This window comes from Chiloscyllium plagiosum, chromosome 3, assembly GCF_004010195.1.
Source record: "Chiloscyllium plagiosum isolate BGI_BamShark_2017 chromosome 3, ASM401019v2, whole genome shotgun sequence".
In the NCBI taxonomy this organism is placed as follows: Eukaryota; Metazoa; Chordata; class Chondrichthyes; order Orectolobiformes; family Hemiscylliidae; genus Chiloscyllium; species Chiloscyllium plagiosum.
In genome coordinates, this window is record NC_057712.1 from 408,909 (window position 1) to 424,050 (window position 15,142).

The 15,142-nt window shown below is 40.1% G+C and overlaps 1 protein-coding gene and 1 pseudogene across 4 annotated transcripts in view; both read right to left on the bottom strand.

The window, feature by feature from the left end:
* Positions 1 to 15,142, bottom strand: part of gareml (GRB2 associated, regulator of MAPK1-like) — a 311,555-nt gene that overhangs the window by 109,100 nt on the left and 187,313 nt on the right. For 2 of the 4 annotated variants that reach the window (XM_043675842.1, XM_043675861.1), the window contains exons 3-4: positions 13,932 to 14,062; positions 2,172 to 2,252 (exon numbers count right to left, since the gene is read on the bottom strand). The exons of 1 other annotated variant lie outside the window; for it this stretch is intronic. In XM_043675842.1, the coding sequence (XP_043531777.1) occupies positions 2,172 to 2,252; positions 13,932 to 14,062 (212 nt within the window). The remainder of the gene's footprint in view (positions 1 to 2,171; positions 2,253 to 13,931; positions 14,063 to 15,142) is intronic. One more of the 4 variants, XM_043675852.1, reaches the window with a different exon arrangement.
* Positions 1,296 to 1,998, bottom strand: LOC122540273 (annotated as a pseudogene).

The following is a 15,142-nucleotide window of genomic DNA, read 5'->3' on the forward strand; positions in this document are numbered from 1 at the left end:
TACAGGTGATCTCACTGTACACACTCTCACTCACACACACACAACACACTTACCAGACTCACACACACACACACACCCAAACTCTCACTCACACGCATACCCTCTCACAGGCAAATACTCCATCACACTCGTGCAAACACTCTTTCAAGCACGCACACACACCCTCCCTTACACACACGCACACACACCCTCCCTTACACACACGCACACACACCCTCCCTTACACACACATGCACACACACATATAGTCTAAGGGGTGAATTTACATTTGCAGATACATTCTATTTTGTTCAAAAAGCATACACTCTGAAGGCAGTCAGTCCATGTGTGACATTTTATCAATTCCTACTTTGGAAATAGAATCAGTCTGACTCAAGATTGGGATAAGGCTCTAACCTCACATCTTTAATGATTGTCTGAGATGCAATGTCATTTTTTAAAATTAAACCTTAAGTTGTCTCGGGAATGTGAATTGAAAAAAGCTCTGGGATTTACATAGAACAAAAGCACAGGAACAGCTCCCCCCACCCCCCCTCCCAAACAAGCCTACACCAGTCCATATCCTTCATCTAAATCTGCTGCCTATTTTCTAAGGATCTGTATCCTTTTGCTCCCTGCCCATTCATGCATCTTCTAGATACATCTTAAATGACATTATTGTCTGGCCCCTACCACTTCCACTGGCAATGCATTCCAGACACCCACCACCCTCTGCATGAAGAACTTTCCATGTATATCTCCCCTAAACCTTTCTCCTCTCACTTTCAACTCGTGACCCTGGTAATTGAGTCCTCCACTCTGAGAAAACATTTCTAGGTACCTCTTAATGAATCAAAACTTGCATCACCATTCTAAGTGATTAAAGACTTAACAGCAATCTAGGTTTGTTCAATACATTGCTTCAGTTATATGACACTTTGATCTTTTACTATAAATTCTGTGACCTATAGCTACCTGACGAAGGAGCAGTGCTCCAAAAGCTTGTACTTCCAAATTAACCTATTGGACTATAACCTGATGTTGTGTGATTTTCAACCTTGTCCATCCCAGTCCAACAATGGCATCTCCACATCATATTACAAGATTGACTGGTCTTCATTGGAAGAAATAAAATCTGCATATGATGTTGAAAAACAGCACTAGTAATATAATGAGCTTAGAGATCTGTTATGGCAAACTGAGGTTTAAAAACTGCTAGCAAACAGACAGGCATGTGGCACTGACCAGAGCCACTTGTGTTGAGATGTTTACAACAGGTTGGAGTCTTCCTGTTCTGTACACATCAATGCAACCACTCATCCACTTCCTGTTCTGTACACATCAATGCAACCACTCATCCACTTCCTGTTCTTCACAATGTCCTCTTCTTTCTTGATTGAGCCTGCTAATACACCCATAGACGCAGCTCTAAGCTTCTCTTCAAAAGCCAATAGTTTTCCTCTTCCAAGATCCTTCTCAATACCATTTTTCCTGAGCAGCAGAGGTACAGAGAAATACAGCATTTCAGTTTCTTCAGATCTGACTAATGAACATTCTGCCACTCCTTCTTTAACATTCATAGCATCAATAAGAAGATAAATCTCACAACAGCAGAACCTGCTGCGGTCTTGGCTATAACTACCTCTGTCCCAGCCTCCTGAATATTGCCAGTTGGGGCATCCAGCTGGTCCTGGGAAATTCCACTTTAGGATTACACTGAGAAATCAGAGAAACGATGGTCTGTCCAGAATGGACTCCAACTACTGGGACAGACACACGTGCTGAGGTGCAATGTCTTTCAGTTCACCAATTAATGTGCTGGATCTGACCACATCCAGGCTTGTCATGCCAAAGATTTTGTTTGTGTTGTAGACACCAAGTTTTTGAAAACTTCTGATATGGTTAGTCTGCTAGAGGTCACAGGATTGGAGATGATACAGATTGCGGCCTTTAGGCACAAGCCTCTGTTAAAACTACAACGATTGCAGCATTAGTATTTAATAGATCATCTCGAGTCATGCCACATTTCTGAGGTATTCCAGCTGGAATGAACACCAGCTCACATCCTTTCAAGGCATCAGCGAGCTGTTTGGCACCCAATTAACAGTAACCTTTGCCCTGATCTCAGTGTGACCAAGATAAGCTGCAATATCAGGTGTGAGAGCAGTATTATAGAGCAAGAGGTCACTCACAAGAGGGCTGTTCTTCTGTAGCAAAGAAAAAGGCCATGCAATGCAACCTGAGGGTCTTGATACTGTTGCCTTGTCACAGTTCTGCAAGGAAACAGAGAAAATCCAGCTAAATGCCACAGCAGCAGGTCTTGTGACAGAGCAGAACATATAGAGCAGCAGCCAATGCCACAACAATGGAGACTTCAATAAACTCCAGCCAATGAACTCTCCATAGGGCACACCCTAACCTACTCGGCCCAGACCATCTGCCAATCCTTGAACAACCTCCTTCTGTTCCTTATGGTCTACATGCATCAACCAACAGATCAGTTCTACACAGAACACCATTACAAGAGCATCATCTAAAGGCATGACATGGAAAAAGTTGACACAGCTATTGGATTTGAATTAAAATAATGTTTCTGTACTTACATGTTTAATGCAAATGTTACATTATCAGGATCTTGCATCCAGACAATAAAAAAATGGGCTTTAGACTCTGCTTTAATTCACCTTGGAATGATCCATTTTTATCATAAGCAGCAAAAAGAACTTTAAACAAGCAAAGATAGGAAAAGAATATTTGCAGTTAGTTGACAGCAGCACCAAAGAGACCTTCAGGAACATTTAATTTATTGCAAATTGGAAGAATCTCCAAACCAGCTTGTCTTCTGTAGTACAGCAAAGAAAGAGGTCTTTGATCCATTTTTCCCCGTGTCAGCTCTCCAATTAATCCCATACCCATGTTCTTTCTACATAGACTCGAACAACTTTCCCCTTCATCTCCTTTTCAATTACTCAATTTTCATTTGGAAATTACAGAGCCTACTTTCCCACTTTGAAAGTCATGCATATCAGATAACAAGAAATTATTGTTTTAATCTTTATCTTCATTCCAACTCTTTATCTTCGTTAATTATTTTAAATCTGTAACCCCTGGCCATTTACCCTTCTACCACATTCTCCTTCTTTATTTGGTCCTTCTTGATTTTGAGTACCTTTAACAAACCTCCTCTTCTCTGGTCTAAGAGCAACAATCACAGTTCCTGTAATTATTGAAGTTTTTCATTTTGAGTTTCATTCCAGTACATCTCCACTGCAATCTCCTTGACACCCTTTCTATGGTATGGTGTGCAGAATTCGCCACAATCCTCCAGCTGAGGCCTAACCTGGGTTTTACATCATGATGATGTTTATTTGTATTCTATCTGGTGTATTGTTCTTTGGTTGCAGCAGTGCATGTCTGTCTGCGAATAGCCACACTTTTATTTTTAATGAAGTAAATTGATTCGAATATAGATAAGTGTGAGGTCTTGCATTTTGGAAAGTCACTTCAAGGTAGGAGTTTCATGGTGAATGAGAGGGCCTTAAGGAGTGTAGTAAACAGAGGGATCTTGGAGTTCAGGTTCATAGTTTTCTGAAAGTGGAGTCACAGGTAGACAGGCCAGTGAAGGCAGCTTTTGGCACACTGGCCTTCATTGGCCAGGGCATTGAATATAGAAGTTGGGTAGTTATGTTGCAGTTACACTGGACATTGGTCAGGCCACAGTTGGAATACTGTGTTCAATTTTGGTCACCTTACTATAAGAAGGATATTATTAAACTGGAAAGAGTGCAGAAGAATTTTACAAGGATGTTGCCAGGACTCAACCGTCTGAATTATTGGGAGAGGTTGGATAGGTGAGGACATTTTTCTTTAGAGTGTAGGTGACCTTGTGGAGGTGTAGAGGGCATGGATAGTGTGAATGCACTCAGTCTTTTTCCCAGGGTTGGGGAATTAAGGACGAGAGGGTATCAGTTTAAGGTTAGAGGGGAAAGAACAAAAGGAAAGCGGAGGGGCAACTTTCTTTTTACACAAGAGGGTGGTATGCATATGGAATGAACTGCTAGAGGAAGTGGTTGAGGCAGGTACATTACCAACACTTAAAAGGCACTTGGACAAATACATAGATAGGAAAGGATTAGAAGGATATGGGCCAAGTGCAGGGAAATGGGGTTAGTGTGGACATTTTGGTCAGTACGGACCAGTTTGGGCCAAAGGCTGTGTCTCCCTGCTGTAGTACTGTATGACTCGAACAATGATCAACGTTATGCAACAGTTCACAAGTATTACAATATGTTTCCAACAGAGAAAACGGCATAATGTATAAATGCATGCTCTCTGCTGTCACATTTTTAGAACATAGAACTTAAAACAATACAGCACAGAACAGGCTCTTTGGCCCTTGATGTTGCGCCGACCTGTGAACTAACTAAGCCCATCATATACTATCCCATCATCATCCATGTGCTTATCTAAGGGTTGTTTAAATGCCCCTAATGTGGCTGAGTTAACTACATTGGCAGGTAGGGCATTCCACGCCCTTACCACTCTCTGAGTAAAGAACCTGCCTCTGACATCTGTCTTAAATCTATCATCCCTCAATTTGCAGCTATGTCCCCTCTTACAATTCAACATCATCATCCTATGAGAAAGGATGGACAATGCGAGTCTATCTAATCCTCTGCTCATTGTGTATGTTTCTATTAAATTCCCTCTTAGCCTTCTTCTCTCGAATGAGAACAGACTCAAGTCCCTCGGCCTTTCCTCATAAGACCTTCCCTCCAGACCAGGCAACATCCTGGTAAATCTCTTCTGCACCTTTTCCAATGCTTCCACATCCTTCCTGTAATGGGGCAACCAGAACTGTACACAATATACCAAGTGTGACCACACTAGCATTTTGTATAGTTGCAGCATGACATCATGGCTCTGGAACTCAATCCCTCTACCAATGAAACCTAACACACCGTATGCCTTCTTAACAGCACTATCAACCTGGGTGGCAACTTTCAGGGACCTGTGTACATGGACACCAAGATCCCTCTGCACATCCACACTACCAAGAATCTTTCCATTGGCCCAGTATTCTGCCTTTCTGTTATTCTTCCCAAAGTGCATCACCTCACATTTAGCTGCATTGAACTCAGCTCAATTCTGCAGTTTATCCAAGTGTCCCTGCAACTTGCGACATTCTTCCACACTGTCCACTACTCCACCGATGTTAGTGTCATCTGCAAACTTACTAACCCATCCACCTATGCCTGCATGCAAGTCATTTATAGCAGTGGTTAAACAGTGGACAAACAGCAGTGGTCCAAAAACAGATCCTTGTGGTATACCACTATTAACCAGACTCCAGGCTAAATATTTTCCATCAACCACCACTCGCTGCCTTCTTACAGAAAGCCAGTTTCGAATCCAAACTGCTAAATCACCCTCAATCCCATGCCTCCGCATTTTCTCCAAAAGCCTACCATGTGGAACCTTATCAAAGGCTTTACTGAAGTCCATGTACACCACGTCAACTACCTTACCCTCATCCACAAGCTTGGTCACCTTCTCAAAAAACTCAATGAGGTTTGTGAGACATGGCCTGCCCTTGACGAAACCAGTTGACTACCTCCAATCAAATGTTTTGCTTGCTAGATGATTATCTCTTATAATCCTTTCCAAAACTTTTCCTCCAACAGATGTAAGGCTCACTGGTCTATAATTATTTGGGTCATCTCCACTGCCTTTCTTGATCAAGGGCACAACGTTTGCAATCCTTCAGTTCTCTGGTACTAAATCTGTTGACAATGACGACTCAAAGATCAAGGCCAAAGGCTCTGCTATCTCCTCCACAGCTTCCTACAGAATCCTCGGATAAATCTCATCCGGCTCAAAGGACTTATCTACTTTCAGACCTTCTAGAATTGATAACACCTCCTCCTTACTAACTTCAATCCTTTCTAGTCTAATAGCCCTTATCTGAGTCTTCTCCTCTACAATACTCTCTTTTTCCTGAGTGAAAGCAGATAAGAAATATTTGTTTAGTATCTCTCCAATCTCCACAGGGTCCACACACAACTTCCCATTTTTGTCTTTGACTGGCCCTATTCCTGCCCCAGTCATCCGTTTATTCTTCACAAACCTATAGAAAGTTTTAGGGTTCTCCTTTATTCTATTTGCTAAAGACTGCTCATGTCCTCTGTTTGCTCTTCTTAACTCTCTCTTTAAATCCTTACTAGCTGATCTGTAACACTCCATCGCCTCATCTGAACCATCTTGCCTCATCGACACATAAGCCTTTCTCTTCTGCTTAAGAGATACAATTTCTTTAGTAAACCACAGTTCCCTTACCTTATCACTTCCTCCCTGCCTGACAGGGACATACCTATCAAGGACATGCAATATCTGTTCCTTAAACCAGCTCCACGTTTCGATTGGCCCATCCCCTGTATTTTCTACCCCATTCTATGCACACTAAGTCTTGCCTAATTGCATTACAATTGCCCTTGCCCCATCTATAACTCTTACCCTGTGGCACATACCTATCCCTTTCCATTGTTAAACTGAACATAATTGAATTATGGTCACTCTCTCCAAAGTGCTCGCCTACCATTAAATCAAACACCTGGCCTGGTTCATTACCAAGTACCAGACCCAGTGATGCCTCCCCTCTTGTTAGCCCTTCGACATACTGTGTCAGGAAACCCTCCTGCACATATTGGACAAAAACTGATCCATCCGACATACTAGAGTTATGGCATTTCCAGTCAATGTTGGGGAAGTTAAAATCCCCCATGATAACCACCCTGTTCCTTTCACTCCTACTCAGAATCGTTTTGCCAATCATCTCCTCCACATCTCTGGAACTTTGCAGAGGCCTATAAAAATCTCCCAGTAGTATCTTCTCCTTTTCGGTTTATAACCTCCGTCCATACCACCTCAGTATACAAATCCTCATCAAAAGTTCTTTCAACCACCGTTATACTGTCCTTGACTAACAAAGCCACCTTCCCTGATCTTAATGAAAGATCTAAACCCTGGAACCTAAAACATCCAGTCCTGACCCTGCTCTATCCATGTCTCTGAAATGGCCACAGCATCAAAGTCCCAGGTACCCATCCATGCTGCAAACTCAGCTACCTTATTCTGGATACTCCTGGCGTTGGAGTAGATGCACATCAAACCACCTTGCTGTCTGCCAGCATGTGACCATTGAAATCCTGTCCCTGTACATCCACTCACATCCTTCTATGCACTGGAACTATAGCACAGGTTCCCATCCCCCTGCTGAGCTCGTTTAAACCCACCTGAATTTTGTATTGTAAAATTAATGAGACAGTAGATTGGACTGATTCATTTCAAGGAAACTTGCTCCTGAAGATAGAAAAGAAATAATGTGCATCTGCTGCCCCTCCGTTGATTGGCAGGTACTCTTCTTTGAAATAGAGGAAATAGTTATCTATGTGTCAGCGAAAAGAGAAGTAGTTCATTCTAACAGCAAGTCTATTACGAATGTGTGATTAGGTTTCAAAAGCTTCATCATAGGTTATCTATTGTTCCAAGAATGGACAAAACTTGTAGAAACTGAAAATAATAGATTATAACTTTGATGTGGTGTTTTGTTTGCTTACATATGTAATATATGTTAAATCAGCAGTAAAATGTCATTAGGCTAGTGAGAGTTTGAATCTCACCATGATAGATGGTGAACTTTGAATTCAATAAAAATTTAAAATAAAAACTAACCTAATGTTCAGTTTAGAGAATGTTCACTAGATTAATTCCAGAAATGAAAAGCTTGTCTTATGAACAGAGACTGAGCAGTGCAGGTCTGTACTCATTGTCAGAAGTCACACGACACCAGGTTATAGTCCAACAGGTTATCTTGAAATCACAAGCTATTGAAGCACTGACCATTTGTCAGGTGAAGTGGCTCCAAGAGCTTGTGATTTCAAATAAACCTGTTGTACTATAACCTAGTGTCCTGCGTCTTCAGATCTTGTCCACCCCAGTCCAACACCAGCACCTCCACATCATGGCTAAACTCACCCCAGTTTATAAGAAAGAGAGGAGATATAATTGAGGTATATATGATGCTAAAGGGGATTAACAAATTAGATGTTGAGTGGATGGTTCCCCTTGTGGAGAAATCTAGAATGTGAAGTCATAGGTTTCGACTATGGAGTTGCAGAATCAAAGAAAAAAGTATTGTGAACCTGTGGAATTCACTCCCTCAGAGTATGGTGGATGTCAACACACTGAATAAATTTAAGGAGGAGATAGATTTTTTTAACTAGTAATGGTTTAAAGGAAGTGGGCAGGAAAGTTGAAGCCAAGGTCAGAATAGCCATAACCATATTAAATGGCAGAGCAAGCTCAAGGGGCTGAATAGCCTACTCCTGCTCCTAGTCATTATGGACTTATAGCAACCATGTAACCACTTTTGATTGTTTTTTTGCAACAATCTGGTTCACTAATGTACTTTATGGAAAGAAATTTACTATATTTACAGAAAGAAATTCACTATCTTTACCTGGTAATGGACTGGTCTGTGAATCTAGACCCATAGTAAAGTGGTTGACTCTTAATTATTCTATAGGCAGTTAGAAATGAGCAATAAATACTGAGCTAGCTGGCGAAACCCATATCCCATGAATGATTAAAAGACTCTCTCACTATTCACAAAGTGCATTGTGAATCCATTAAGTGACAAATCTCCCATACTCACAAAAACACATGGGTCAGGTGTGCATTTGGCAAACTGCCAAGGTGTGCGGATCAGGTTTCCCTGAACTCAAATGGACATTTGGCCCTATGCATCTATTTACAATGCTGATGATCTCGAAAGCCTTTTAACAGCCTTCTCAATTTGTCTCAGATTCAAAGCTGAGTGAGGTAATCTCCCATGTGTTTGCTTCTAAAATTGTACTGTTTAGTTTATTTTGTCCCTCTTTATTCTACCTGCCAAAATGAATCTCTTCTCTATTGAGATCGTACAGGATTGACAGTAAATTAGTGTGATACTGAATGAAATCCATAGATTATATATGCATGAGGGACAATTGGTGTATCATGTGTTCCCAGACAAGTGCTGTGCTTGAAGAAAGCACAGGCCTGAGAATTGGCATTATGGTGCGATCTCCAAATCCACTCTTGTTCAGTGTTCTTCTTTCCCCTCAGCTCAGGATTAACAAACTTACCCTTGGGTTCAAAGTTGGATAAAGAAAATTCTTCTCTGAATAATAAAGATCATGTGGACTCATTTGTCGGATTAAACCTGTGTCTATAATTAACAATTTTTATTTATTCAGAGTAATGTGGGCATTATTAGCTAAGTAAGCATTTATTGCCCATTGCCAATTGTCCCTGAGAAGGTGATATTGAGTTGTCTTCTCAAATCACTGTAGTTCTTGAGCGTACTTACATCCAGAGTGCAAGGAATGGAATTTCATAGTTCCAACTCAGGATAGTGTGGGCTTGGAGATGAAGTCACAGGTCATGGTGTTCTCATACATCTGCTATCCTTGTCCTTCTGGTTGGTAAAGGTCACATGTTTGAAAGGCACTTTCTCAGGAGTATCAAGGAAGGGGCTGTGGTACTCCTTGTAAATGGTACACACAGCTGACACCATGCATCACTGGTGGAGGAAGTGAATATTTAAGCTAGTAGATCAACTTCATTGTCCTTGATGGCGTCAAGCTCCTTAAATATTGTTGGAGATGCATTCAGCCATTCAAATGCACAGTTTTCTATCATACTCCTGACTTATACTTTGTAGGCAGTGGACAATCTTTGTGTAGCTATGACATGAGTTGTTAACCACAGAATTCTCAGCTTCTGATCTGCTCTAGTGACCTCAGTATTATGTAGGTAGCCCAGTTCGGTTTTGGGTCTATGGAAATTTTCAAAATATTGATGGGGCACTCAGTAATAGCAATATCACAGAATGTCATCAATGTAAATTCCTGTATTTTAACTATATTTTAAAAAGTACGAAAAGTCACTTAGCTGGCTAAACAAGAACTCCAACCAGATTCATGGGAAATGGGTACTTCATATTGCTTCACTATTATTTAAAACTGCACTCATCACCACAATTATTGAAAAGGTTGTCTGTATTATTTAATTTTAAAGCATCATTTCTGTAATATTCTAGTTTTGTTTTGCTTTACAATATGATCTTCATTTTCTAATATAGCATACAAAAATAAGGAGGAATTATACGTACATCCATTGAACAACACACAGGAACATAAAGACTCATGGGAATACCATGTAGATTTATATACGTACTCAGATGTGTATCAATACAAGAGCAAACACATATATATAGGGATACAAAGGGGAGTATCAGTAATCCATGGGTTTGGTCACTGTTACTTACTATAAATAAAATACTGATGGCATTTTTTTTTTAAATCCTTTAAATCTTGGCAAGATTTCAATAGGACTTCTGTAATGACTGAATAACTTTGAAGGAATTTTTCTCTGTTTATAACCATCTCCTCACTTCACACACAATGTTCGCATGCTAATATATTTGAGAAAATGTATTCAATCCAACGTACAAAGTTTTGAAAACTTGACAATTCAAAAATAAAACAACCAGTACCAACTTTGGCCACAATGTGGAAGGTGTATGAAGAGAGTATATTTATTTATATTTCATTGATTTCTAGGATAGTTATGAGTGGATGGGATCATTTTTCAAAGTTCAGCTTGTAATAGGCTCACATGACATAGTTGAAACTTTATTGCTGGAACAGCACAGCAGGTCAGGCAGCATCCAGGGAACAGGAGATTCGACGTTTCGGGCACAGGCCCTTCTTCATTCCTGAAGAAGGGCCTGTGCCCGAAACGTCGAATCTCCTGTTCCCTGGATGCTGCCTGACCTGCTGTGCTGTTCCAGCAATAAAGTTTCAACTTTGATCTCCAGCATCTGCAGACTCACTTTCTCCTCACATGACATAGGACAAGAATGGTTACAATGGGAAAGCAAAAGATACACGAACATGACATGACATGGAGAAAACAAGGCATACTTACAGGAAGGCAGACACTAAAATTTATTTGTGTGTAGAAGAGGCAAATTACTATCTAGAAACACTTAGGGTGAGTGAAAATGTTTGAAGGCACTACATGCATGCAATAAACAAGGGTAAGAAAATGCAAACTGTCCAATCTGAACACAAATGGTTAGCAAAATGTAGCTACGTCTTACTTTTAATTATTTAAGAGCACAATTGGGAGGATATAATACACCAACTACCAAAACAAATTTTAGTACAGCATCTAATTGCACTGGTGAAGAGTTGGATTGTATGTTAAGTACACAGTTACTCAAACCCTTACTTAACCCCTTTTTTTCACTCTTTGTATTAACTTGAAAAAGAAGTGTCTGTCAACTTCTGAATTATTATGGGATTTAGAAGCTCTTTGTAGAAAAAATATTTACATGAGGACATGTGCAGGAGTTTGAATGACTTCTTGATAAATACGTTGAATACTGTATACTCATTAAATTGAAACTGACTGCCCTGCATAGACTATAAATATGGCCCACAACTCAGTCTGTGCACTTACTGCAAAACAAAACACACATCTCAGCCTTTTTCAAAAAACATTTAGATTTTTCAATAAACAGTACAAAGGATTCTACACAGAGACTGGCATCTTAATGAGAGAGTTCTGTGGAGTTTTGCTAATGTGGCTTTTCATTCTGTACTCCAGCAATGAAAAGACTCCTATATTCGTGAGCAAAGAGTGGGATATCCACTTAAAGTGGTAACAGTAAATATATCATTCTCAAAACTAATTTAGAGGAAACTAATCAACAACAGAGCCAGCATGTGCTATTTGTCCAAATATTCACTCATCATCCTCAAAGTGTTCGAATTATTAAATGAAAAGGAAAAGAAAAATCTTTGACAGGTTGATTTTAATGGAGAATAACTGACACAACCAAAACTAATCAACATTACTTTGCCATTTCACAAGTTGTTAAAAATAATCCCTAATGGGGTGTGGGCAATGCAGCCAAGGCTAGCATGTGCAGTTCATCCCTAATCACCCTTGAGAAGGTTATAATGAAATGTGTCCTTGAATTACTGCAGTCCATCTAGTGTAAGTACACCACAATGATGTTAGGAAAGGAGTTTCAGGATTTTGATCCGGCAACAATGAAAAGTAGTTTCAAACAAGGATGGTATAATGACTTGGAGGGGAACTGCAGGAACCTGGTGGTGTTCCAATGTGTCTGCCACTCTGTCCTTCCAGCAGATGGTAGCAGTTATGGGTTTAAAAGATACTTTTGAGAGAGCCTGGGTGAATTACTGCCATACATCTTGTAAATAATACACACCGCTGCCTCTGTATTTTTCAATTTCTAGTCAACAGTAACATTTAGGATATTGATTGGGGATTTAATGATGGCAATAATGTTGAATGTCAAGGAGAGATAGTTAGATTCCCACCTGTTGGAGGTCATTGCCTGGTCCTTGTGTAGCTTGAATGCCACTTGCAACTAATCTACTCAAGTCTGAATGTTGTCTCAGTCTTGATGTATATTGAAAAGACTACTGTAATATCTGAGAATTATAAATGGAGCATACTGTAGTACAATCATCAATGAGTATCCCACTTCAAACCTTATAATGGAGTAGCTGATGAAGGAGCTGAAAATAGCTGGATAGGACACTACGCTGAGAACCACCAATAGCCACAACCACCTTCCTTTGTGCTCATTATGACTCTAAGCTGTGGATAGATTTCCCTCCAACTCCCACTGCTTCCTCTAAAAGATAATTTAAAATACTCAAACAGAATGCATCCAGGATAAACATGAATTGGTCTTGTGTTTAGTCTGTATAAAATAACACAACTATCTGTACAATAATATAATCATTGGTGGTCCCTCGAAGACGAGGGTGACTCTCTTCCACTATCAGGGTGAGTCCGTGAATGGTTGTTCAGACCAATGTGGCTACTGCAGACTCTGTTACACTTGGGGCAGAAGGTGGTTGCGAGAAGGGGTGGGTGGGGTATTGATGTGGTAGCGCACTCCTTTTGCTGTTTGTGCCCGGCTTCCACTTATTCCTGACGGGAAATCTCGAGATGCACGACAGATGCTTCTCCTCCACTTTGGAAAGTCTTTGGCCAGTGATTCCCAAGTGTCTGTGGGAATGCCACCTTTTGCCACTTAGGAACATGGATTCAGATGGGAGAGATTTTGACTATTGTGGAGAAACAGAGACAAGCTCTCAAAGCTTTTTGACTTACAAATGCAGGAATGCCACATTTTAAAGGCAACAACAATTTATAGTACATGAGTAAAGGATGCACATTGATGACAAAGTTGACATTGATTTGTTAAATTCAAACAAATATATCTGAACATGTTCCTTTTATTTCATGAGGAGAGGTTTCTGTGTGGACAATTCCAAAGTAATTAATTGGGAATGTGTTCTCCAAGAAGTGAGTTTGTGTAATAATTGCAATAGCTTCAAAGACAATGCCATAAAGAAGAAAAAATGACCAAACTTACAGTCAAGCTTCACACTTCCATTTTTCTTACTCCCCTCTATGGAACCCCACCAATTAGCTAAAAGGATGCTATTAGCCGATAATAACTAATTGCTAATAACTGTATGTTGGGCTAATTTTACCTCCAGTCTCCTCTTTCTTTATGTGCATGGAATGAAACTACAACTTAATCAGGATATCTACTCTTCCAGCATTTCCCGTAATATGCTGATTGTTTACGTGCATCTTTTCAGTTTGCAATCAAGACAGAAGTTTAGGCATTGAAATTGATTAATTTAATATAGGCTTCTATTATTTACAAGAAAAAAAGATGCTTTCCAGTAATAAGATATATTGCTTTTAGCACTATTTTCTCTCATGATTAAACGCACAAAAAATCCCAAATTCTTCCTGAAAAGATAAATCTCACTTTTCACATCACTGACCTTTACGCTGAATGTTATTGCCTCCATAACGAAAACACGGTCTGGAAAAACATTGGCCACTTCCTCAACACTGTTAAAATACTGCACAGGCTCCCTGACATCTCGATCCTGATCCAGCAATTTAAACTTTCCTAGGAACAGAACCACAAAGGTTGAATGAAAATATGAAATTAGAATCACATTGCTGATAAATTTCACTGATATCTTTCAAAACAAAGATGTGGTTTTTGACAATAGCTGGGGTTTAGTTATGCAATAATAAAAATTATGAAAAGGTATTGATAGATTAGGGGACAGGAGTAAGGGAGTTCAAAGTTGCTAAATGTGAAAATTAAAAGGATCAAACAGGATATTTTCTAAATAGCAAATATAACTAGAAACAGTGCAGGTCTGAAGAGACTTGGGCTTCAAGTACATAAATAATTAAACAGGCACAGAAAATAATCACAAAAGGCTAATAGAATGCAGAGCTATATAAAAGGAGAATGGAATACAAGGAGATAGAAGTCATATTCAGTGAAGCAAAGGCCTGGTTAGATGACAGCTGCAGCAATTTGACCAGTTCTATGTACCATTTCTTATAAAGCAGATATTGGAGGCACTGCAATGCAAGTTGAACAGAATAAAACCTGGGTTGCAAAGGAGAGATTCTACAAAGCTGAAAATGTTTTGCTGGAAAAGCGCAGCAGGTCTGGCAGCATCCAGGGAACAGGAGAATCGACGTTTCGGGCATAAGCCCTTCTTCAGCTTATGCCCGAAACGTCGATTCTCCTGTTCCCTAAGGTTTGTAAAAATTTAGAACATAGAACATAGAACATAGAACAGTACAGCACAGAACAGGCCCTTCAGCCCACGATGTTGTGCCGACCACTGATCCTCATGTATGCACCCTCAAATTTCTGTGACCATATGCATGTCCAGTAGTCTCTTAAATATCCCCAATGACCTTGCTTCCACAACTGCTGCTGGCAACGCATTCCATGCTCTCACAACTCTCTGTAAAGAATCCGCCTCCGACATTCCCTCGATACTTCCCTCCAAACAGCTTAAAACTATGATCCCTCGTGTTAGTCATTTCTGCCCTGGGAAATAGTCTCTGGCTATCGACTCTATCTATGCCTCTCATTATCTTGTATACCTCAATTAGGTCCCCTCTCCTCCTCCTTTTCTCCAATGAAAAAAGGCAACCTCTCCTCATAAGATAAGCCCTC